Raw genomic sequence first — 25,223 nt, 5'->3', positions numbered from 1 at the left:
CACCATCTCCCTAATTTCATTTTGACCAGCATTCACTTGAACCTGCTGGTTCATGATCTGCTGTAAGGCATCTTCTAATACAGAAATCCTACCCACCAAAGTAGGCGTTGTGTGATGGAACACTTCTTCCGTAGATCGCGCTCTAGATTCACCAGGATTCACCCTGGAATCTTGTCCCTCTGCCTCCATTGTTTCAAAAGGGAAAATAGTTTTTTTTTTTTTAAAACTTCTTTCCATACGTCCAAACCCCAAAAGTATATACACTTCGAATTCCCCTTTTGCTGTACAGGAATAATAGACTACAAATTGAAAATTTGTATAGAAGGGAAAAGAACTGCTCCCTGGAAGCTCCACGTAATTCGCGTTCGGCCGATTTCTTTCTCAGACGTAGTCGATGTTATTTGAACCCACGCAGTTGATGGATTTTTTTTTTTTCAAGTTAATCCCGTAAGCAACTTGCGCACGCGACCCCTGCGCTACCCTGATTTACTGCCTTGAGGAGCTGCTTTGGTTTGGGTCATGCGCCCTAGGCTTCATCAGCACCTCGCACACCGCTATTAACGAATTCGCCATCGTTTGGTGTAAGGTTTGCAAGCAACGAATTACCAGGAGGCAAGGGATGAAGGAGAATTGCCCGCCCCCAAAAGGTCGTTCATCTTGATAGGAAAACGTTGCTTTGTACTGAATCTTAATCTGTATCTCGCCCGCTAATTTCGTAAATCGAAAGGGATATTAACTGCAAACGGCAGCTTGTTTAATTGCCTCTCAAGTCGCAGCTAAGCTACTGCTCAGCAAAGATCCTCGATCGCCTAGCAGAAACATAATTCTCCAGGAAACCGAAGTGCAAGAAGCCGATCGCAATCTGAAATCCTGCTTTCTGCCACCAATCGCTTTGAAAGGCCTAACTACCAGATCTCTTCCGAAGGAAATCTGAAAGGCCTAACAACCGGGATGCGTCTAAAGAAAACTGATGCAACAGAGGGCAAAGGTGACAAATTGAAAGAGCGCGATAGGATGAGGCGATAGCAAATGAAACACTCCCTTTCTCGTCAGCGGCTCTGATGCGAATGATCACGACCTTTCTCCACTACAGGGCGTTCCAATGCCCAAATCCCATAGCTACGGGCAAGGTCACTTGCTCCAACTTCCAAAGCAAGTGATACTAGTTGCACAAATCCATCGCCATGAAGCTTCGAGCGAGCACATCCAAAAATTGGCCTCCCTTGTTACGCAACTCCCTTCGTCCAGCCTAATGCTCTGATACCAAATGATACATACACTTTCTTAACTCTCTGGTTTTCATTGATTCACTGGCTAACTCACAATCATAGGCGCTGGCATCATATTTTTCCTCCCAGCCTCCTTGTAGATTGCATCCTCTAAAGATACGTAATTTTTCATTCCTTATGCATATCCACAAGCCCACAACTCCCTAGATGGTTCCCCCTGCCACATGTCATCATTTTAGGCCTTTAGCTTGGTACACCATTTACCCCTCTCTTGGGGCACAATTAAAACATTTTCCCCTTGGCATTTTTTACACATTTTGGTGCACCTAGGCCTTAGCACTCAGAACCACCTAGTTGATGCCAATACACCCTCACCTAGGACCTTGGCTGTTACTTCCCTTGACCATTTTATTTATGCACATAAAATATTAAAGAAGTTGGTCCTCTAAGGGAAAATGCCCACCAACCTTTCCGAGGTCATGCTATCTCGGCTAGAGCATAACAGATTTGCAGGCACATTTGCAGCCAGTTGCACTTTTGGGACTTGCAGTTCTTTTTGCAAGTACAATTGCACCTTGTGGGTATCGCATTTTGCATCATGTCGACTCTTTCAAGCAGCTTTGGCAATTTGTCCGAGGGTGACAAGCTGGATGGACCAAACTATGCCTTGTGGTCATTCATACTTAAGAACATCTTGGTTGGTAAGGGCTTGTGCGATATTGTTAGTGGGAATGAGGTGAGGCCAGCAGGCTCATCTACATCCAGCACAGCTTCTTTGGGTCAGACTACAGGCAGACAGCAAACTGCTACAGCCCCTCCTGCTAGTCCCATAGCATCGACGCAGGAGTAGAAGAAGTTTGACCGCCGCAGTGTCCAAGCAATGTTTTTGATTTCCACAAATGTGAAGAGGCACATTATGACGACAATCAAGTCATGCAAGGATGCAAAGGCAGCATGGGAAAGAATGACAAACATGTATCATAATAACAATGAGGCAAGGAACATTGCCCTGACAAATAAGCTCAAGGATCTTGAGATGCAGGAAGGCCAGGGCATCACTGATCATATTGCCAGGATCACTGATCTATGTGATCAGCTCGCAAGTATTGATAAGGAAATAGAAGACAAGAAGCTCGTCTCTATTACTCTCAATAGCTTAGCGCCCTCATATGGCACATTCGTCACTTCACTGACCATTGTTCTCAGGGCAGCCCCACTCTCGTTCGATGAGTTGGTTGGGCTTTTGTTGCATGAAGAGGAGAGATGCGCAAATTTTGCCAAAGCCTCTCGTTAGCATGAACAAGCACTTGCCACGGGTGGAAAGGGCAAATTTCAAAAAAAGATTGAGCCAAAACACAACCATACAACTCAGCCCAAGGGGGGAATGCAAATAGTTCGAGCAAAAATCAGAAAATGGGCAAATCCAATTATTGCAAGAAGCCAGGGCATTACATCGCAGAGTGTCAGAAAAGGATTGCCAATGAAAAGAAGAGACAAAGGGACAGCTCTAGCAGTAATTTTGTTGCCCCCTTTGAAACTCGTGCTTAGATGCACATGGTGAAGCTCATCTTGCCCAAGGTGATAGAGATTTTGTGTTTGCTGCATTTAATGAGAAGATGGATGCCAAGGGGGATTCCAATGCTGAAAATCAATCAAGGGATGCTTCCCTTGTTGCAAGTGATACATAGTATATCGACAATGGTGCTACTAAGCACATGACTCCTCACCAAGAGTGGTTTGAGAGCATCACACATGTTCATGGTAGACACGTTACATGCGCCAATGATGCTTCTCGAGACATCATCGGAGATGGGCACATTCCTATTTAGCTTGATAATGGAAAAGTTAAGTATATCTGATATGTTTGGTATGTTCCAAATTTGAGGCAAAATCTGATTTCAGTTTCAAACATTGCCCATGATCAACATATGTTGGTCGAATTTCAGGATAACCAATGCAGGATCAAGGATCCAAAGAAAGGGTATGAGGTTGTAGCAACAGGCACATATGACAAAGGCTTATACAAGCTTGATGCTCAGTCTTATGATCAGAAGGTATTGGCTGTAGCAAACACTTCCCAGGCTGATTTATGGCATGCCAGGTTTGGACATGTCCATCACAAGGAATTGTCCTTCTTGTACAACAATAATATGACTCAGGGAATGCCAAAATCGCAGCAACCAGCAAATGAAGTGTGTGAGGGGTGTGCACTTGGCAAATTGCATCACTTGCCATACAGTAAACAAGGCAAGAATTCGTTCAAGGCAACCAGAGTGTTGCAGGTAGTGCACAATGATGTATGTGGCCCCATGACTATTCCCACGCATAGAGGAACAAGGTACTTTGTGAGCTTCATAGATGTCTTCTCTAGGTTCACATGGCTTTTTCTCATGAAGGAAAAATCTGAGGTGTTCTATTGGTTTCAGGAGTTTAAAGCTATGACTGAGAACCAAACCAATTCTAGAATTGGAACACTCAACTCAGATAGAGGGGGAGGGTACATGTCACATGCATTCCAAGGATTTTCGAAGCAGCATGGAATTAAACGTCACTTGGCATGCCCTTACACACCACAACAGAATCCACTCCCTGAGAGGAAGAATCGTACTCTCATGGAAATGACGAGATGCATGCTGAAATTCAAGAGAGTCTCAAAGGCTTTTTGGGGAGAAGCAGCTGTGACAGCCACTTATATTCACAACAGATGCCCTACCAAAGCTTTGGTTAATGTGGCTCCATTTGAGGCTTTGTATGGTCTTAAGCCAAAAATTAATCATTTCAGAGTTTTTAGCTCAGTGGCATATGCTTTGGTTCCAAATGCACATTGGACAAAGCTTGATGACAAGAGTGTCAAATGCATTTTCATGGGGTATAGCACTGAAAGCAGGGGATTTAGGCTTTATAATCCCGCTACCAGGAAGGTAATAATCAGTAGAGATGTTCTCTTTGCCGAGAATGAGTGCATGCAGTCCGCTAGTGCAGATTTGCCACCATACGATGACACCCCTTTGGACATATCCAGTTTGAGGATGGTGAGACGGAGTCTCTTGATGCTTCCCCTTCTAGTTCTCATAGTTCAGATGGCTTGCCACATGTTGAGGATGGCTCTCCCTCAAATGTTTCAGATTTGCAGCCAATTATTGAGAATAGACAGCCTCATGTTTGGAAACATTATCAATGTTGTGAGGCCACTAAAGATGTTGATGCAGCCCCGAGTGGCTTGGGGATCAAAGACATTCTTACAATGTCAAGGGGAGTTGTGAAGTGATTCACAATGACATTGTTTTCATGTACTCCCTGAGATGTTTCCAGGGTACTTTCAGCCATATCTTTGAGGGGGGATTTGTAAGAGATTACTAAGATATGGTGTTGTAGACATAAATTCAACCCTATGGTTGACCAGTAGTACTTGGGTACTATATATACCAAGTACTTGTATTGTTTCATTTGAACATTTCTATAGGAGCTTTCTTGTGTGTGCACTCTTGCTCTTTTGTGTCCACAACCTGTCTCCACTTTGTTCCTACAACTCTCTCTTGGGGTAAGACCCTTGGATTTCGATGGATCCCTAGAGGTAAGACTGCATGATACTAGAGCATTTTCTACCGCCTTCGTTGAACGTGGAAGACTACTTTGAATCTGCTCGCCTTCTTCACATGCACTTGTAACAGCCCACCTTCCATAATCCTGCGCCCTTTCCCACATGTGCCTCATGCTGGATGTGAACACGTTTAGTGCCTGAATTAAAGTAGTTGAATTAGGGGAAATCTAGGCCAGGCAGATGGAGGGGGGGGGCTAAGCAGGGAAGCAATGTTTAACCACTATCACACAGGGATCGTTAAGTTTGAGCTGGAAGAACCAGATTACATGGATGTGGCCAATAAATTACAATGGCCCCACGAAAAACATTGTTCATTAATATGTAACCTGGCTTTATATCCTGGCTTATATCACTATTCCTTAAAAGATACTGCATACACAAGTATTTGTTCTATTGGACCCATGCAGGCTTTAATCTTTTCTGCAAATAACAAAACGAGTTCTTTACTTCCTTTATAACATATGCTACCAAAAAACCTGGATCAAAGATATATTCTCAATTCTGCATAAACATGCTCCAATATGATTTTGTTGTAGAAAGGAAAATATCAGTGAAAGTTGTTAACAACTTACTGTTCTACCCCAGCGGTCCCTTGGGTTGATAGAAGCACCATATTTAAGTAGTATTTCGACCACTTTAATGTGTCCTTCACTGGCAGCAAGATGTAAAGCAGTCCTTTGGTCATAATCTTTTGCATCTGGGGAAGCTCCCTGCTGAAGCAGTTTACTGACTCCCAGCATGTCACCTTTGCTAGCACGATACAGTAGATTAAATGTGCAGTCCACAGAGGCTTTTTCCTTCTCCCTGGATGCCTGATCCTGGATCTCATCATCTCTCTGCATAAATCGAGTAAATTTGTACGGGAAACTCAATAACATCGGACAGTTTATAAATAGAGTACACGAATATGAAATCTAGACAACTCGCTTTTCCCTAAACTATTTCCAATCCTCAAAATCTGACAGTGTAATTAAATTATGGACAAATGTAAAAAACTCACACATGCAGTGGAGAGAAACTGTTTGGCCATTGAGACATCTGCAATACGGAAGTTTCATATGCAGGAAGCATTTACGGAAAATAAACCTCATCTTTCAGTTGTAAGTTCAATGCGCTATGCCTTTAGAGCAGGAACAAATTGTCCAATGCCAACTCGCAAGCACAGAAACAGATTCACTTCAAACAATCTTATTCCTCATATGAGAAAGCTATAGTGAGGAAACCTTAATTTTATACAGAGCTACTTCCTATTGAATCCTGTATTTTTCTCCACGTATTTTTTATTGATTTTTATTTTGTTCGCTTCTTCACTAATTCCTTATTTTTAGCCTTGCTTTATGTTGCTATTCCCCTTCCAGAAGGACTGCGTTTTCCTATGTTTCTCTGTTCACCAAATATGAAATCTTGAGAGGTTCCTTGGATTCGAATGCTCAAAAAATCTCAGCTGTGGTTGTGTGCCACCTGCAACAGGCCAATGGGGCTGCCTCGCTGATGCAGCACCCAAGATCATCTTTACCAAACCATAAATCAAGAAACTGATCCATAGAGTGCAACATCTAGGACTCACCACCCAACCATAGATGCATCAGCTCATGCCCGAGCACTAGAGGTCAAAGGAAAGATCCACGGACTAGCCCTAGCTCAATAGACCTATTCATGAAGGATGCGTCAAACTAGCTTGCAAGCCATTGCCATGCCACTAGCACGATCCACTTTCCATACTGCATACAAAAGACCTATTCATGAAAAATGTGTCAAACTAGCTTGCAAGCCATTGCCATGCCACTAGCACGATCCACTGTCCATGTATTGATCAATGTGTCCCCACACCAAGACCTCATGCCAATAATATCCTTGGACTATGGCTGGATATACACAGGTTCTACTCCCTTCTAGACCTCCTTCTAGATATAATAATCTTGTTAAGGAATATTCATCCTAGTCCATTAACTTGACCCAATAGGGGTCATTGACCAATAGTGGGTCACTTGCTAACTTGGGTTAGCTAGAGATGTAACATTCTACCCCCCCTTTTTTTTCAAAAAAAGAGACTTCTATGAACCTCCTCTAGCAAAGCTCAGTGGAGAAATACATCATGTGAAGCACGAAAATATAAAACCATATCAAAATCAAGCTCCTGCAGCAGAGTGAGAAAATAACCAAGGTGGAGGCTGATAGTGCCAACTCAACCAAGTGGGGGCTTTCGAGAAAAATGGGGAGCCGCTCCACTCCCTCAAGAAAACACTTCTTCTGGTAGAGGCTGCTTGTGAGGACCCTGCATAGTCCCCCAAATGGCTACCAAAGTATGTATCATGTTCATCTAGATACTAGCAAATGTGTATGTGCGATGGACTTGGGAACCATACAAATCCTCTGTACACCTAGCTCTCCAAATATGCTATGCTGATATGCTTTCTAAAATCTCCCACAAAGTATCCACAGATACATGTGCATGTCTGTACAAAGAGCAAGGAATCTCATCCAAAGAACATGACTCAACCAATTGCCGTCCAATCGAAAAAGCCTAAGAAAAGTCGTGTCTCTCATAGAACACCCAAGGCACTAAAAGAGAGAGCCATGCTATCAAGCCCTAGGTCATGGAGAAAGGAAAACACATAAAGGTGCTCAATTGTCTAGCAATCCCCTTCCAAATGATCCTCGCATGTCTGCAATCCCATAAGATGGGGTGAATAGACTCATCAGCAGAAAAGCAGCCAGAACAAGTGGACTCTACCCCAAACCTTGACCTCCACTAGTTCACGACAATCCCTCGGTGAATAGAAAGCCAAAAGACAAGTGAATTTTCTATTCCTGGGGGATTTCAAGAGTCTCTTCCAAAAGGATTTCTACAGAGCAGCAAAAATCCTCCCAATGAAGAGGTATGGTCAGCTTCCAGTCTTTTAAGGCAAAGTACGAATCTCTTGGCTTTACTAATTGTGAAACAAAAGAATGAGAGACTCTTCTCTCAATGTAACCACTTCCACACAAGAAAGGCTTTCTTCACTGTACCACCCAGTCACGGATTCAGTTGAGCTCTCTCTCTTGTGTGAAGTGGTCTCTCTCCTCTCCGCTCCGTCTCCCCTCCGCTCAGCCTCCTCGCTCAGCCTCTCCGCTCTACCTCCCCTCCGCTCAGCCTCTCGACCTCAGCCCCCCCTCACCCGCTCAGCCTCTCTCTCTCTTTTTCTCTCTCTCCGTACAGTAGGTCGTCGTCGTCATACAGTAGGCCACCGTAAAATAGGTCACCATACCTCACCCGTACAATAGGTCCTGTACAGTCTAACAGGAACAACACCCCCGGCTGAGCTAAGCCCTTGGCTCAGCACGGGGGGACGGGGGGGGTTAGCGTCAGTGAAGGGCTTGCAGAATCTGCAAGGCCACCATGGATTTCCCAAAGATGAAGATTTTTTCCACGACCCCATCAGTAAGCCCTCTTACTCCGACATTGCAGCAATACCCAGCCCCTATGCTTTGACCTATAGGAAAAGGATTGGATCAGACCCTCAGGAGCACATTTACCACTTGGAGCATGAAATTAGAGAGCTCAGGCTGCTAGTTGTAGCTCTTGGCAGGAAGGTGAACGAGATGGAGAACAAAGGCAAGCAAGAAATTATTGCAGAAGCTATGGAGAAGTTCAGCACATTTCCACCAGCACCAACTCTTGTCTCCAAGGTCAAGGAAATGATCAACACTCAGGTCAGTTCAGCCAAGGAAGAGATGGCCATTGTTGCGGACAGCAAACTTAACAAAGCAGATCTATACACAGAAGTAAAAGAGCAGCAGGCTATATCACATAATAAGAAGATACTGCGCATTGGAGGGCTGCCCAAGGATTGCCTTGGCCTTTTCAATGAAGAAGAGGATTACATAGCAAACGAGCGGATTGCATGTCTCGAGAAGGAAATACCACAAGTAGTGTGGGATCATAATGATATTAGCTGTGTCTCCCAAATAGGAATGCAAGTACAAGTGTTTTTCAAGGAGAGAACGGGGAGAATTAAGATTCTTCGATAGACAAACAAGTTGAAGGGCACAAGGTTTTGGATCTCCGAGGAACTCACCTTAGCTCAGCTCAAGCAGAGGAGTGTCAACGTCACCAAAATGAAGGATGCACGTAAAGCTGGAAAATCGGTTGTATATCGAGATAGAACAACATTAATTAGAGATTTCAAATCTAAACCTAAAGACTCTCAGTCTTAAACTGATGTTATGAAGGCCACTTCTATTAGTTTTATAGTCCTAGTATGTATCGGTGTGATATATTAATCGAGCTGAGATGCCATGTGCACTCCTCGACTCTCTGGCTTATCCAGATGTTGTAAGTCTTTTTGACATTTTGTACTTTGTCCCATACACCTATGAGGTCTCCTGTGGACGTTAATATGACTCTCTCTCTCTCTCTCTCTCTCTCTTCCAGGCACACTTCCAGGACCCCCTGACGAGGGCTGGCTCTTTGAGCCATGTACGCAGCACCTTTCTGGGGGAGTGACATTTCAGCGACGGAATGGAAGAGATTTGAGAGATTACAGGTGACCATGGGATCTAGGATGATTCGGATTAAACCCTCAATCCCTCATCAGATTATACAGGCAGAGTTCGCCACGACCCCCTCCAGGTTGATGCCATCTTCTAGACGGTGACGTTTCTCCACGGAGTTTGATCCTTACCCCAGTGGAGACTACCGAGACTAGCATTAGAGTCCTCCAGGCGACTAGCCTCCGAGTGGTGTCGATACAGCATGGTATGCACAGGTATCCACATGGTTTGGTAGCCATGGCATTCAGATGGCATTCAGATGGCAGACTTCCTCCCTTTCAATACAGCCTTGATGCACCACCTGAGATGATCCCATGAGATGAGATCAACCGTATCATACGGTTGGACCTCCTCCAGCTAGGGCTTGGGGGGGAGAGGAGCTCTCCACCAAGATCCAGTTCTACCATGATCACTTCCTAAGGATCTCAGAGCACGGTCTTGTCATCAAACCTCAGTTACTTGAGGACAAGATAGTCTCACATGCACTGAGGATTGCCATTGGTTAGCTACGAGTCTCATCACATCATCTACGGATCGAGGTAGGGAGAGCTGCAGGCATACCCAGAGAGCAGAGGACTTGCACACTATGCCAGATGGGGGAGATCAAGACAGAGGAGCACTTTCTATGTGTCTGCCCAGTCTACTATGAGATTTGAGGACGATACCATTGCCTCTTTCAGGAGGGACAGGGCTTTGGCCCACTCACACGATTGATACATTTTCACGATCAGGTCCGTGTTGAGCTCTACCTACTTGAGATGCGCCGACAGAGAGACACATTGATGCAACAAGGCAGAGAGCAACATGGGCTGATGCCACAGGTCACCATCAACAGATCACAGACTTGTGTCACAAATTTCTATACATTTGAGTCAGCTGCCAGTGTAGCCAAGGGAGAGGAGCTTGATGAGATGAGAGCATCATGGATCAGTGGTAGGGGTGCACGAGGGACACACACTCCACGTGCGACGCGGAGAGATCCCAGAGTACGTACGATCGAGGTCCGGTCTATCTCATCCCTTCTCAGAGGTGACCGCCAGAGAGGAGGCATCACCCTTGACGTAGCAGACCGGATCTAGAGATCGAGGAGACCACGCCCTCCCCCACGTCGCGAGACAGCCCGACAGACACAGATATGAGAGCTTCTCACATCTCATCAGAGTGCCACCAGCTTACCTGGATATATGAAACCTGCGCACGTACTAGGAGTGCTAGCCCTGAGCGCCTGACACGCTCCTATTACTCTGCTACTCTAGTATTTTGTTCACTAGCTAAGCATGTTAGTGTTTTAGCTTTTGTTTTCAGTCAGTTTTTCTTAGTTCTTAGCAAGGGTCTTAGTGAACCCTTTGCTTCAGCCCTCAGTGGCTTGTATGAGTTGGATTCGCACTTTGTCTCATAGGCCCGCAAGGCCTCTTGCACACGTCCCACAGGAGTCACGGTGGCTCTGGCTTGTGTCAAGCCTCGTCCAGGAGACTGAGATGCACAACACCCCTTGACGGGCGCCAGCGTCCCATCACCGGCTATGCACCAGCCAGGGCGACATGACATACAGAGGATTCCGCTCCGCTCCAGTCCTTTTCTTTTCATTGTTACATCTAGATGTATTTGATTATCTAGGAGTGCACTAAAGGGGATTCCAATGGGAGATGAAAGAAGAGCAGTCGAGAAGCAGTTCCATGCTCTCACACATAAAAAGAGGCGTGTTTATATTGAGAAAAAGGAATGGTCAGATGCAATTGATTTTGTCAAGAACCTAGAAGAGCATGGAAAGGAGTTAAACAAAGGCCAAATGACATCATGGGAGATTTTACAGAAATAGAGATGCTTGAGTATGTTCAACAACTCTACATGCATCCCAAGGCTCAGCCCATGGCGAGCATGTCTCTCAGTGGTAATACTCAAGGTATTTTCTCATTGGAAGATGTGCAAGATGGCCTAAAGAAAATGGCAAATGGGAAGGCAGCAGACACTATACACCTCACAGCAGAACTCATTAAGTGGTCCAATGAACACACGCAAAGGCACATAGTAATGGCACTAAACCAAGCATTCGTGTATGGTTTCCCAACCGATTGGCAAGAGAACTGGATCAAGCCAATTTACAAGGGAGGTGACTGCAATCAAGTGTCAAACTACAGAACCATTATGGTATGCTCTACTCTAGCCAAGCTATATAGTACAATAGTAGAGGCAAATCTGAGTGCTTGGGCAGAGAAAGAAAGGAAGAGGGCAATGGGACAAGCGGGTTTCAGGCCCAAACACTCCACTGTGGATCATCTAGTTACTCTCCGAGTGTTGATGGAGGACAGCCGCCTTAAGGGGAAGGCACTCTTTTGTTGCTTCATTGATTTTAAGAAGGCATTCGATACGGTGCCTAGGGATGTGCTATGAGAGAGAATGGAATGCATAGAAGTGCCTCAGGAAATAAGGTTTGCTGTCTTTAGACTTTATGAGAAAGTAAAATGTCAATTAAAATGTAAGGATGGGATATCACAAGAATTTTATAGCAATATGGGGGTCAAACAAGGATGCCCACTCTCACCCACCTTGTTTGGTTTATGCATTGATAGACTTGAGGAACTGATGCACACAGAAGCAGGTAAAAGAGGGTTGTCCAGCCTCTACCTAGCAGATTTTGAGATTCACTTGCTTCTTTATGCGGATGATGTGGTTGTTTTCACTAATAGTGAGGGTAAGATGCAACAGATGATGGATATCCTCAGCATGTTCTGTTCGGAAAGTGGGCTGGCTGTGAATGTTTCCAAAACTAAACTCATGATAGTCAAGACTATACAGCCAAGTAATCCCCCTTCAATCTCATATATGGGTCAACTTGTTGATACAGTGCACTCATTCAAATACTTAGGCATTGAAATTCCAGCCAATAACAAATGAAGCAGCTGTGTGCAACGGAGAATTGATGCAGGATGGGAAAAGTATTATCAATTTGAAAATGACTGCAGCAATACCAACACAAGAAGGTGGCAAGTACGAAACATGATTTTTGGGGCATATGTGGTACAAACAGTGCTCTATGGGGTAGAGGTGTGGGGGGGGAGTATACCATCATCAAAATGGAATGATGTAGAAAAAATGCAGAAATCTTTCATTAGAAGACACCTTGGCATCAAGGCTACCACACCCTACTCTCTCCTACTCCTAGAGACACGATGCATACCCATAGAGTTGCATGCCTTGAAGAGAGTACTCAGATACCTCACAAAGGTCAAGCGCATGAATAATGAAAGGCTGCCAAAGAGGGCATGGGTAGAAAGTCAAAAGTCCCAAAAGACGAATAAGGGTAAGATTTTGGCATCTGGATGGGCACTAGATTTAAAAAAATGGTTCCAAAAATGGGAGGTAGAGAGATACTTGGACTACTCTCCAGAGGAGGTAGATGAGGATGCCTTTCATCATGACCTGCTGAATGCACTACACAGGAAATGGCAAACAGCTGAAAACAGAGATAAGTTTGAGTACTACCGTACATTTATCAACCCCAAATATTGGGCTACTTATACAGGAAGAGAAACAGCCACGCAGAAGTACATTTGCACACCTATGGCAATACATAAGCGAAGAGCTTTGGCCTCACTTCGCACCCAATCACACCAGCTGCAGATTGAAATAGGAGGATGGAAAGATATGCCAAAAGAGAGTAGAATATGCCAATTATGTGACCAGGGAATGACAGAAACTGAAGAACACATGGTAATGATATGCCCTTACTATACTCACATCCGGAAAGCATTTAGCTCTCTTCTCGAGGGACATAACAGACTGGCTGATATGCTACATAGCGGGTCACCCCCAGCTTTAGGAACGTTTGTCTATAAGCTTTTCAAGCACAGGAACTCACCTAAGACATAAAGGTAGTTTCTCTTAATACCCTCCCCTCCAAGGGAGGAGTCTTTGTGTACGAGGATTTTGTATTGCTCAGGTCCCATAGGCCGATTTTTGGCCTTCAGAGGACGATAATATATTCTTCTTCTTCTTCTTCTCTCTCTCTCTCTCTCTCCATTAGGTCTGCGCTAGCCCTCCGCTCCAGCCCCGCTAGCCCTCCGCTCCAGCGCCGTTAGCGCTGCGCTAGCCCTCCGCTCCAGCCCACTCCGCCTCCGCTTTACCCCCGCTCTACTTCCTCTCCACCCCGGCTAATCTTCCACTCTACCTCCGCTCAACCTACTCCACCTCCGCCAACACGTTCCAACCCTCTGCAGCAGTAGCAGTTCGTGGGAGAACCACCCCCAGGCCAAGCTGAGCCCTTGGCTGTGCCTCAGGGGGGTAATTCAAGCTAAAGGGCTCCTGCATTTAAAGAGGGCACCATGGAATTTCCGAAGACGAAGATATTTGCAACAACGACCCTAAGCAAGCCCTCCTATTCCGATGTAGCAGCGACACCCGGCCCTTATGCATTGCATTTCAAGTGAATGCCTAGACTAGAACTGCATGAGCAGTTGTACTCCCTAACACAGGAAGTAAGAGAGCTCAGGCTTATAGTAGCAGCTCTCAGAGAGAAAGTGAAGGAGTTGGAAAACAATGAAGGTAATTAGGAAATCATTGCTGAAGTTTTACCAAAATGCAGCTCATCTCCACCAGCACAAACACTTGTCTCCACAAGCAAAAAGATGATCACTATTCAGCTCAGCTCAGCCAAGAAAGAGACGGCTTTTCTAGCCAACAACAAAATCAACAAAGTAGATTTATATACAGAGGTAAAAGAGCAGGAACCCATAGCAAAAAACAAGAAGAGACATCGCATTCTTTTTTCTTGTCTGTCTAAAATTCTTTCTGGTTCATGTGATAAAGTAGCAGGTTCAATGAGTTCAACTAGGACTTCATTTCCAATGAGATTATCATAATATCCTAACCTTCTTTTTAGGCTACTCAATGAAAACCTGGATGTACTCTACACCCCTCTGGTAAGGCTAATTTGTAAGCAAGTTCTCCAATTCTCTCAAGTATTGTGAATGGTCCACAATACCTAGGAGACAACTTTGGACATTTACTTGTCTTTAGAGATTCTGAACATTCAAGTAGCCTGAGATAGAATTTCTCAAATTTTCTTTAAACTCCAACCTTCTACGATGGGGGTTTGCATAACTTCTTGCTCTATCTTGAGCCCATCTGATGCTATCTTTAGCTAACTTAAGCATTTGATTCATATTCTCGAGAAAGTCTTTGGCCACTTGAACCTTCTCTTTTTTTAGTCCCAAGGCAACTAGGGCTCTAGGTTGAAATCCATACATAATCATGAATGGACTAAAACCTGTAGCTGAATATTTGGCATTGTTATATGCAGCAAATATTGTTCCTAATTAGTTTGCCGTTTACTTACATATGCTCGAAGCATATCCTCAATGACCTGATTGACCCTTTCAGTTTGACCACTACTCTTTGGAAGATCCGTGGTGCTCACATTCAAAGTAGTTTCCAGCCTCATAAACACAACTCTCCAAAAATGGGCTGTTAAATTTGCTATCCTGATCACTAACAATACTGGCTAGTAGCCCATACAATTTATAAATATGCTCTATAAATAGCCTAGCTAATTCTCGAGTTTTAACCTCTTCATTGGTTGGAATAAAGTGAGCCATCTTAGTCTATCGATGACACAGAGTCGTGTCCCCACTATGTCTTGGGTAATCCAACAATAAATTTCATGGAGATGCTTTCCCATTTGCCACATGTGATTTCCAATGGGTGTAGGAGACCTCCTATCTTAAGACGTTCAACCTTATTGACCTGGCTTTTTTGGCACTTCAATACATAATCTTGGACATCCTTATCTATTCCAGACCAAAAGAATCATCTCTTTAGAGGCGCATTTCTAAATTCCCAGGTAACTTGCACTCGTACTATCATGACACTCAAAAAGAATTTGGCACATAATGTCATTATTATCGGGAGACATACTCTATCCTTGTAGAGGAAGTAGCCATCTTCAATACTATATATTTTCCACTTGAGTCCTTTATCACCAACCTTTGTCTCCTAGTTAGAACTCTCTTCATTATTGCTTTCTATAATTTAGAAAAGTGAGGATCAAACTCACATTTTCCTTTTTAAGGACTCTAGGAAATCATTTTGGAATTTAGTAAACTCAATTCATTAACAATTGGCATAGAATTCACTTGGGTTCAGAGGGGTGTTCCAGTCAGGTATTTGGGCTGCCAGGTCGGATTGGATATTTCTTCCATGTAGCAGTTTGCTCCCGTGTTGGAGAGCATCAGGAGGAAGCTTCTTTTTGGGAGCTCAGCCAAGCTGGATCTTGCCTCTAGAGTTATGGTAGTCAACCAGGTTCTCTTAGCCACGGCTTGGTTTGTTTGTTCATGCTAGTGCCATTCTAGGGATTCCATCATTTAGCTCAAGAGACCGATCAGAAATTTTCTTTGGAGTGGACTTGATGGCACATCAGATGCGTTAACCAGGGTGGCTTGGGAGACTCTCATCCTCCCTTCACAGGAAGGGGGTTGAAAGATCATAGTGGTAGGGAGAGAAGCAAGCTAACACTAGGAATGGAAATGAAAGATAACAAGCATAATGGAAATGAAATGTAAAGAAAATGAAAGCAATGGACAAGTACTCACATCATACCAAAGAGCTTGACGTTGACTGATGTAATAGACAATAGACGAGTACAACACTATATAGTGTGACACTAGACTCTAGAAAGCCATAGTGTATATGGGATAACTCCCAATATGACACATGGGATATCTAGGACTCACTAGACTATAAAACACACCTAGAACACTCATTTTAGACTCACTTTGGCTTCATATTCCAACACCCCCTATGAAGGCAAGGTGAGAGACTACTGGAATGGAAACAAGAACATAACATGACAATGACATGTAGGAATAAAGTGGAGACAGGTTCTGAACACAAGTGAGCAAGAGTGCACACACAAGAAAGCTCCTATAGAAATGTTCAAATGAAACAATACAAGTACTTGGTATATAGTACTCAAGTACTACTGGTCAACCATATGGTTGACTTTATGCCTACCACACCATATCTTTGTAATCTCTTACAAATCCCCCCTCAAAGATATGGCTGAAAGAACCCTGGAAACATCTCAGGTGTACCCTGCAGTACCTAAAGTACCATGGTTGCACAAATTCATCTAGATGGATATGCAACCTATGGAAGTACATGAAAACAATGTCATTGTGAATCTTCACAACCCTCCTTGACATTGTGAGAATGTTTCTCATCCCCAAGCCACGTCGATGTCGTAAGAAAAGATCTGTTGATAGGGCTTTGGTGAAGATATCCGCCACATTGTCCTTAGATGGAAAATACATGAGATCAGTGAAGCCATCAGAAATACAATCCCGTACATAATGATAGTGATTTTCAATGTGTTTCATGCGAACATGAAAGACAGGATTGCTGGCTATGGCAATGCAACTCTGGCTGTCACAGAAGATAGAGTTTGCTTCGCCATCCTGTGCATGATGCAAGTCATGCAAAAGCTTCCTTAACCACATTAACTCCGTAGTGGCTGAATTTGCAGCTTTGTACTCTGCTTCACTGGAGGAAAGAGAGGCCCGCCCTTGCTTCTTACTCAGCCATGAGATACAGGCTGAACCCAATGAGAAGCAATAGCCAGTAGTGGACCGTCTGTCGTCAATGTCCCGTGACCAATCTGAGTCAATGAAACCACTCAGCTTTAGATCACATCTGAAGCATAATGCAAGCCAAGAGAGAGAGTGCCATGGACATGTCTGAAAATCCTTTTTGCTGCATTCCAATGTGTCATCGTGGGACAATGCATGAACTCGCTCAAAGCCCTGTGGGATAGGCAGTATCAGGCTGTGTGGAGCATAGATATATCAAACTGCCGACCAACTGCCTGTACAAAGTGCCATCAAACTTTTCAGTAGTATCATGCTTACTCAGCTTGAGTCCCTTTTTCAATGAAGTAGCCACAGGCTTACAGTTCTCCATTTTAAATTTCTGCAACAACCCCTTCGAATACATTGTCTGTGACATAGAAATCCCATCATGGGTCTGCCAAAACTCAATGCCAAGACAATAATGCAATAGGCCCAAATCTGTCATGTCAAAGTTGTGACATAAAGCGGACTGCACTATTGTAATTTGCTGCAAATCACTGCCAGTGAGTATGATGTCATCCACATATAGTACCAACATGACCAATTCTGATTTTTGCTGCAGAACATACAGATTTGGCTCTGTATGAGTGTTTACGAAGCCCTGGGACAGCAAAAACTGATGTATCTTCTAATACCACGAACGAGGTGCTTGCTTCAGCCCATATAGATCCTTCCTAAGCTTGCATACCTTGTGCTCTTGTCCTTGCACCTCAAAACCTTCGGGCTGATGTACATAGACCTCCTCTTTAAGATCTCCATTGAGGAAAGCGGTCTTGACATCCATCTCATACACTGACCAACCATAAAACGCAGCAAGAGAGATGACAGAACGAATGGTGGTCATCTTGGCCACTGGAGAAAATGTCTCCCCATAATCTATCCCCTCCTCTTGTGCATAGCCCTTGGCAACAAAACGGGCTTTGTATTTCTCAACTCTGCCATCTGAATGGTATTTCACCTTATAAATCCATTTCGTGTCAACCACATTTTTCCCAATGGGCACATCAACCAAGTCCCATGTGGCATTCTTCTCAATGGATTTAATCTCAGCTTCCATAGCTTTCTGCCATGCCGGATTATGCTGAGCATCCTTGAAGCTCTGAGGCTCATTTTCAGCTTCCATCATTGAGGTCATCAAAGCAAAATTGACCTTTTTCTGATTTTTCTGAGTGCTGGATCTGGTTTTCCCCAAAGTAGGCTGATCCTTAGCATCTTCAATAACGTGGAATAGATTTCTCTGCTGCACCACTCTGGGCTGCATCAACATCTTTAGTAGCCTCACAACGTTGATAATGTTTCCAAACATGAGGCTGTCTATTCTCAATAATTGGCTGCAAATCTAAAACATTTGAGGGAGAGCCATCCTCAACATGTGGCAAGCCATCTGAACTATGAGAATTAAAACGGGAAGCATCAAGAGACTCCGCCTCATCATCCTCAAACTGGTTGATGTCAAAAGGACTCGGGGCTGCATCAACATCTTTAGTGGCCTCACGACATTGATAATGTTTCCAAACATGAGCCTGTCTATTCTCAACATGTGGGAAGCCATCTGAACTAGAGAATTAGAAGGGGAAGCATCAAGAGACTCCGTCTCATCATCCTCAAACTGGATGATGTCCAAAGGGGTGTCAACGTATCGTGGCAAGTCTGCACTAGCGGGCTGCATGCACTCATTCTCAGCAAAGAGAACAGCTCTGCTGATTATTACCTTCCTGGTAGCAGAATTATAAAGCCTAAATCCCCTGCTTTCAGTGCTATGCCCCACGAAAATGCATTTGACACTTCTGTCGTCAAGCTTTGTCCGATGTGCATCGGGAACCAAAGCTTTTTTTTTTTTTTTTCATGAAAAAGACTTCTATTAAGTAAGAACAAAAACCCGCGAGAGCAAGCTCAAAGCGGAATACATCATGAAATCATGACGATTTAAAAAAAAAAAAAAACCCCTCAGAGTGAGGTGGAAAAAAGCCAAGGCTGAGGCTGAAAGTGCCATCTCAACCCTGTAGTAGATTCAGAGAAGAAAGGAGAATCCTTCCATTCCCTGAAGAAAGAAGCCCTCCTAGCTGAGGCTGCACGGGAGTCCCCCTGCATACACGTCCATACGGCCATCAGAGTGTGTACAATGTCTGTCCAGATACTAGCCAATGTGTGCGAGGGATGAACCTGAGTACCCTCCATAGCCTCTGTGCATCTGGCTCTCCAGATATGCCAGGTTGCTATGCTCGCTAGAATCTCCCAAGAAGTATCCACCGAGGCATGTACAGCTGTAAAAGGACGGTGTGGTACCACATCCAATGAACAGAACTCAATCCGATGACGTCGAACCGAAATGGCCCGAGAGGAGTCAACTCCCTCATAGAAAACCTGAGGTCCTGTAAGAGAAAGCCAAGCCACCGAGCCCCAAGTCATAAAAAGTGGGGAATGGGCAAAGTGACTGAAGATCCTGGCTATCCCCATCCAAATCAATCTCGCCTATCTGCAATCCCATAAGCAATGCTGAATAGACTCTGAAGCAGAAAGGCAATGAGGGCAAGTAGGGTCGGCTCCGAATCTGGACCTCCAAAGGTTCACTGCAATCCCTCCATGGATAGAAAGCCAAAAGAAGATAGTGATCTTTCTATTCCTGTGGGATTTCCAGAGCCTCCTCCAGAAGTACCTCTGCTGATCCGCAGTAATACCAAAAGTCTCCCAATGAGGAACTCTGGAGGGTCTCCAACCTCTACTACTGAGCTGAAATCTCCTGGCATTACTGATTGTGTAACGAAAGAAGGGGATGCTCTTCTCTCGATGCCCCGCGTCAATCCACTCCCACTCTCCGGGGTCCCACTGTAAATACCTGATGGGAACTCCTCCATAGAGCCAGAGCCTCCAAGACCCGGTGGAGAGTAGCCGGGGGTCAGGGTCTAAGAACCACTCTGAATCTGATCCCTGCACCAAAAGACCTACAACCCTGATAGGCTGAAAAGCAGACTCAAGCAAGATGTCCTCTGTGGACCTGAGCAATCTGCCACCATCCTGGACACTAAAAACCAAAGCATCCTCCTGTGCATCTCGGAAAGCTAAGACCTGAAGCGGAAACCCGCCTCTCGAGAAAGTACCTGCCCAAGTGGAGGAAGTGAGTGGCATATCATCTGTGTCTATCCAAACCTCTGGAAGGGCTGCCTCAATCTACAAGATCCTCCCTGCACTCCCTCTGAGATGTCCTGTCAACCTTGATTTGGTTTCCTCTGGAAGCCTACGGAAAGCTTTCCAAGATCCCAAAGAAGAAGCAGGTCCCCTCTCCCACCTGGCCCACTGCATGTAGAGTGAGGCACCCAGTGGCCTGCCAAGATCATCTAAAATACTGTCGTTCCACATGATGGGCTGCCTATCAATCTCTTCCCGGGAGGAAGGAGGAATCCTTCGAAGAGAGCTTCTGAAACTGGCCCAAGCTTTCAGAATGGCAACCATGAGAGGGGACGAAGGTGACCTGAGGTGTGCTATGGTGAAGATCCATCTAACACTGCTCATCCAGTCTCCTCCTGAGGAAGGTGTGCACCTCTGTATGCTGCTAATAAGAAAGTCCTTCCACGGTTCCTGTCCTGGCATAAATCCTCGCACAACCATCTTGCAAAGTAAAGCTCTGCACTGTAAATCTGGATCAATAATATTGAGACCCCCATCCTGTGTAGGGAGGATGAGGGTCTCCCAAGCCACCCTGGCTAAGGCATCTGCTGTGCCATCAAGCCCACTCCAGAGAAAGTTCCTGATCGGTCTTCTGAGCTAAATGATGCAGTCCCTAGAACGGCACCAACATGAACATATAAACCAGGCTGTGGCCAAGAGGACCTGGTTGACCACCACAACTCTAGAGGCAAGATCCAGCTTGGCTGAGCTCCAAAAGAGAAGCTTCCTTCTGATGCTCTCCAACACGGGAGCAAACTGCTACGTGGTAGAAATACCCAAGCCGACGACCTGTCATCCCAAATATCTGATAGGCACACCCTTCTGAACCCAAGTGAACCCTATATCAAGCCCCCAAACTGGAGTGTCCTCATCACTGATCCAAAAGCCATTGGATTTATGCCAATTTATCTGCGCCCCTGCCGCCAAGAAAAATAAATCCAATGCTGTCCTGAAAGAAGTGAGCGTCTGTGGAGAGGCATCCAAATAAATTGCTGTGTCGTCAGCCAACTCACTGTCAAGAAACTCCTCTTCTCTTCTGATGGGAAGTCTCAGCCCAAAGATGTCAGCTTGAGATCTAACATAGATACTCATAGCTTCGGCCACGAACAATAAAAGGAAAGGAGCAAGGGGGCATCCCTGACGGACTGATCTCGAAATCTGAAATCTCTCACCCCTTACCCCACCAATAAGTACCTGGCTATGGGCTGATCTGTACAAAGAGGAAACACCTCTGATCCAAACATCAGTGAATCCAAAGCGTAGAAGGGTGCCCTCCAAAAAACCCCAATCTACTCTGTCATAAGCTTTTTCAAAATCCAATAGTAGAATGGCAAGATTCTGGCCACTCTGCATGGCCCACTCTGAAGCTTCCCAGAAAGAAAAAATGTTATCAAAAATACTTCTGCCATGCACAAATCCCGTCTGAGTGTCATGAATAAGATCAAGGAGAAGTGGCTGCAATCGGAGGCTGATAGCCTTGGCCAGAATCTTGTAACAAGTCCCCAGAAGTGTGATAGGCCCCCACTGGGACAATAAATTTCTGCTACCTCCTTTTGGAATAAGGTGGATAAGACCCTCTGTAAGCGACCCAGGCATCTCGCCAGAGTCCCAAATGGCCTGCATGGCTGAAGTAATATAGTCTCCAATCATATCCCAAAATGCAATGAAAAAAGATGGGGTGAGGCCATCTAAACCTGGGCACTTGCCCTTGTGAAGGGCTAAAAGTGCAGTCCTGAACTCTGTGTTGGTGAAAGGTGCGTCGAGTAGAACATGCATATCCGGATTCACCAACACAGGGATACTCTGCCAAATAGTCTGTCTAGCATCCTCTCTATCGTGTGTCTCAAGATCAGCAGTAAGGAGGGTGGCATAGAAATCTGAAGCTATGCATAAGACGTCATCAGGCTCTGTCTGTAAAACCCCATGTGAGTCAATAAGCTGGGATACACTCTCTCTACTATGTCTAGGGCCAAGAGTGGAGAAAAAGTGTTTATTGACTCTACCACCCATCTGAATCCAAAAGGACTCCCGTGCATGAAAGGCATACTCTGCTCTCTGATCAAGCAGATGAGCCCTTGCTGCAGCAAGGCGCTCCTGAATCCAAGCATCTGAAGGCCGTTTCTGCTCTTCCCTCTGCAAAGCTGCCACTGCTGGCGAACACCAATCTCACGTCTGAGAATATCTCGTCTCCTGGTACAAGCAACTGAGCAGTAGAAGTCGCTAATACCAGAAAGGGCAGCGGCTACATGTGATGGATGTGGCTGCCCACCCTGGACATGAGCAAACCATATCTGCAGGGCTGGCTCTGTAAGGTCCTCCTCTGTGTAAAAGGCATCTGGAATCCTGATGCTGGAAGACCAGCCTCTCAAGTGAGGCTCTGAGATAGCCAGCACAATAGGGAAGTGGTCTGAAGTGGAAACCCCCACAGCAATGCATACCGATCCATCTCTGTCTAGTGCCCAGTCATCTACATAAAATCTGTCAATGCGTGCATGAATAGGCATCTGTTGCCTCCTGTTCGACCAAGAGAACAGGAGGGACTGTGGCTGAATAAGAAAGGCATCATCACACCAAGTATCTCTGCCACAGAAATGGAAAAGGAAGGCATCCCAAGCTGCTCTCTCCAAAGAGCGAAGTCCGCCTTCTCTACCCCCTTTTTTGTCTGACGGTAACTCGACCATGTTAAAGTCACCTCCAATCACCCATGAATCCACAATGGGGGCCCAGGAGAGCAAAGTCTTCCACATAAGGACACGTTCCCCTCTAATGTTGGAGGCATATAGGTTAAGGAAGCCAACCTTACGCCCTCCAATCAAAAGAATAATCCACTGAGCTCTAGAGGGGATAATGACTCCGTGCCCAACAACTAAGGGGAGAACCGACTGCGAAACTGAAATAGAAGTGCCTCCCCTGGTGCCCAAGGCAGGCGACCAAAAAGTATGGCCAGAAAGCAACTTGCCTGACTTGGCACAATCTCTAGAATCCAGCTTGTGCTCTTGAATAAATAAAATATCAATGGAACCCCCAGTAACAACTGGATGAAACTGATCCCGGATCAGCTGTCTACGGCGGCGATGTGGGACGCCACCTAGGCCCTGTATGTTCCAACTCATAATCCTCATCGACGGGAGGATGTAGAGTGGAACACCTTACCCGACCTAGTGGCGGAAACAAACCCCTCAACAGGGGAAGACCTCCTGCTCGAGGGGGGAGGGATGGAACTAAGTGGAGGAAAATCAACAGGGGAAAGAATCCTGGCACCTGAAGAAGAAGCCCTGTCAATAAGAAACCCAACCACTGGCTCCCCAAAAGTAGCGGGCACAAACTCCTCCTCTGGGAAACCTAAACTCTCTGCCAAGGCTGAAAACGAGTTCCTGTGGATCAAGCCAGACACCGGAGTGCGAAGGATCCCTTGTGAGGGAAGAGGATCAAAAGTGTAAGCTATCCCCTTCCTGACAAAATATGAAGAGGGGAGAGGAGAAGAGTGGAGATGAGGAGAGAGGACACAGCTAGAGAGCACACCACAAATGACTAACTGTACACTAGAATTAGTTGAAAAAATAGAATATATACAAACCCTTTTAGGGTTAGGGTTAGGGGATCTAACCCTTTTCTTTATAGCACTCTATAAGGTTAGTGCTATGCACATATGATCACGTGATGGTGCTATGCACACATGATCACATGATGTTGAGCGTGAACTCTCAACACCTTCCCTCAAGATCAACATCATGAAGTAGGCCTTCCCTCAAGATGATGATTCTGGGGAATCGAAGAAGGACTGAGCATTACATTCCATCACACCCCTTTAATGGGAATGTCCTTCCTCTGCATCAAACCAAGAGCTAGTCGGTGTTTCTCGAATAGCTCTTTACCGAGTGGTTTGGTAAAGATGTCTGCAACATTTTCTTTGCTATCACAATGCTGCAGTGTGATGTCGCCAAGTAACACTCTTTCTCTGATGAAGTGCTCTCTGACATCAATGTGCTTTGTTCTGGAGTGATATACTGGATTTTTGGCCAATGCTTGAGCCGATTGATTATCACAGTATATTGTTGTTGGCTTTGACTCATCAAAGTAATCTGTTTCTGACAATAGTCTTCTGAGCCATATAGCCTCACATGCACCTGTAGTGAGTGCCCTATATTCTGCTTCAGTCGAAGACAAAGAAACAGTTGGCTGTTTGTTTGACAACCATGATATAGCACCTTGACCAAGGAAAAATGCATATCCCTGTGTCGATCTCCTGGTCTCATGATCTCCAGCATAGTCACTGTCACAGTATCCATGCAACCGTGGATGACTTCCTCTGTATTCTATCCCAAATTGTCTTGTACCTTTGATGTATCTCAAGACTCTTTTGGCTGCATTCCAGTGAGACTGTTTTGGATTTGCCATAAACTGTGCTAGTGAGCTTACTGCATAACAAATATCTGGCCGTGTGATTGTCAGATATATAAGAGATCCAATGAGTTGCCTGTAGTATCTGTCATTGACTGTAGGCTTTTCTGAATCTTTAGTAAGTTTCAAACTCTGTTCCATGGGAGTGGCTGCAATCTTGCAATCTGCCATATGAAACTTCTTCAGGAGACTATCAACATATTTGAGCTGACTCATGAATGTGCTATCTGAATCTCTCCAAAACTCAATTCCAAGACAATAGTGCATAAGTCCAAGATCTTTCATGTCGAACTCTGCAGATAAGTCTTGTTTTAATTTTCTGATGAAGCTATCCTTGCTTCCTGTCACAATCAGATCAGCTACGTACAAAAGTGCAATAGTAATATCTTCCCCTTGAACGTTGTAGTAGAGAGTATGATCTGCATTGGACTTCATGTATCCCAGATCAGCAAAATATTTGTCAATTCTGCTGTACCAACTTCTGGGTGCTTGCTTTAAGCCATAGAGACTTTTCTTGAGATGGCAAACCTTGTTCTCTTTTCCTGGTTCAACATAACCGGCTGGTTGTTGCATGTAGACTTCCTCGTCTAGATAACCATTGAGAAATGCATTCTTGACATCGAGCTGATACACATTCCATTTACTGAGTGTCGCTAGTGATATCAAGAACCG

General features: G+C 44.9%; 1 protein-coding gene across 3 annotated transcripts in view; it reads right to left on the bottom strand.

The window, feature by feature from the left end:
* Positions 1–25,223, bottom strand: part of LOC147900077 (serine/threonine-protein kinase VIK-like) — a 295,183-nt gene that overhangs the window by 209,633 nt on the left and 60,327 nt on the right. For all 3 annotated transcript variants that reach the window (XM_087377415.1, XM_087377414.1, XM_087377416.1), the window contains exon 5: positions 5,403–5,666. In XM_087377415.1, the coding sequence (XP_087233541.1) occupies positions 5,403–5,666 (264 nt within the window). The remainder of the gene's footprint in view (positions 1–5,402; positions 5,667–25,223) is intronic.

The sequence above is a fragment of the Dipteris shenzhenensis genome, chromosome 7 (assembly GCF_047967505.1).
Source record: "Dipteris shenzhenensis isolate YYH24624 ecotype China chromosome 7, Dip_SZ_1.0, whole genome shotgun sequence".
In the NCBI taxonomy this organism is placed as follows: domain Eukaryota; kingdom Viridiplantae; phylum Streptophyta; class Polypodiopsida; order Gleicheniales; family Dipteridaceae; genus Dipteris; species Dipteris shenzhenensis.
The sequence above is the reverse complement of the archived record's forward strand: the minus strand, read 5'-3'. Positions and strand labels throughout refer to the sequence as shown.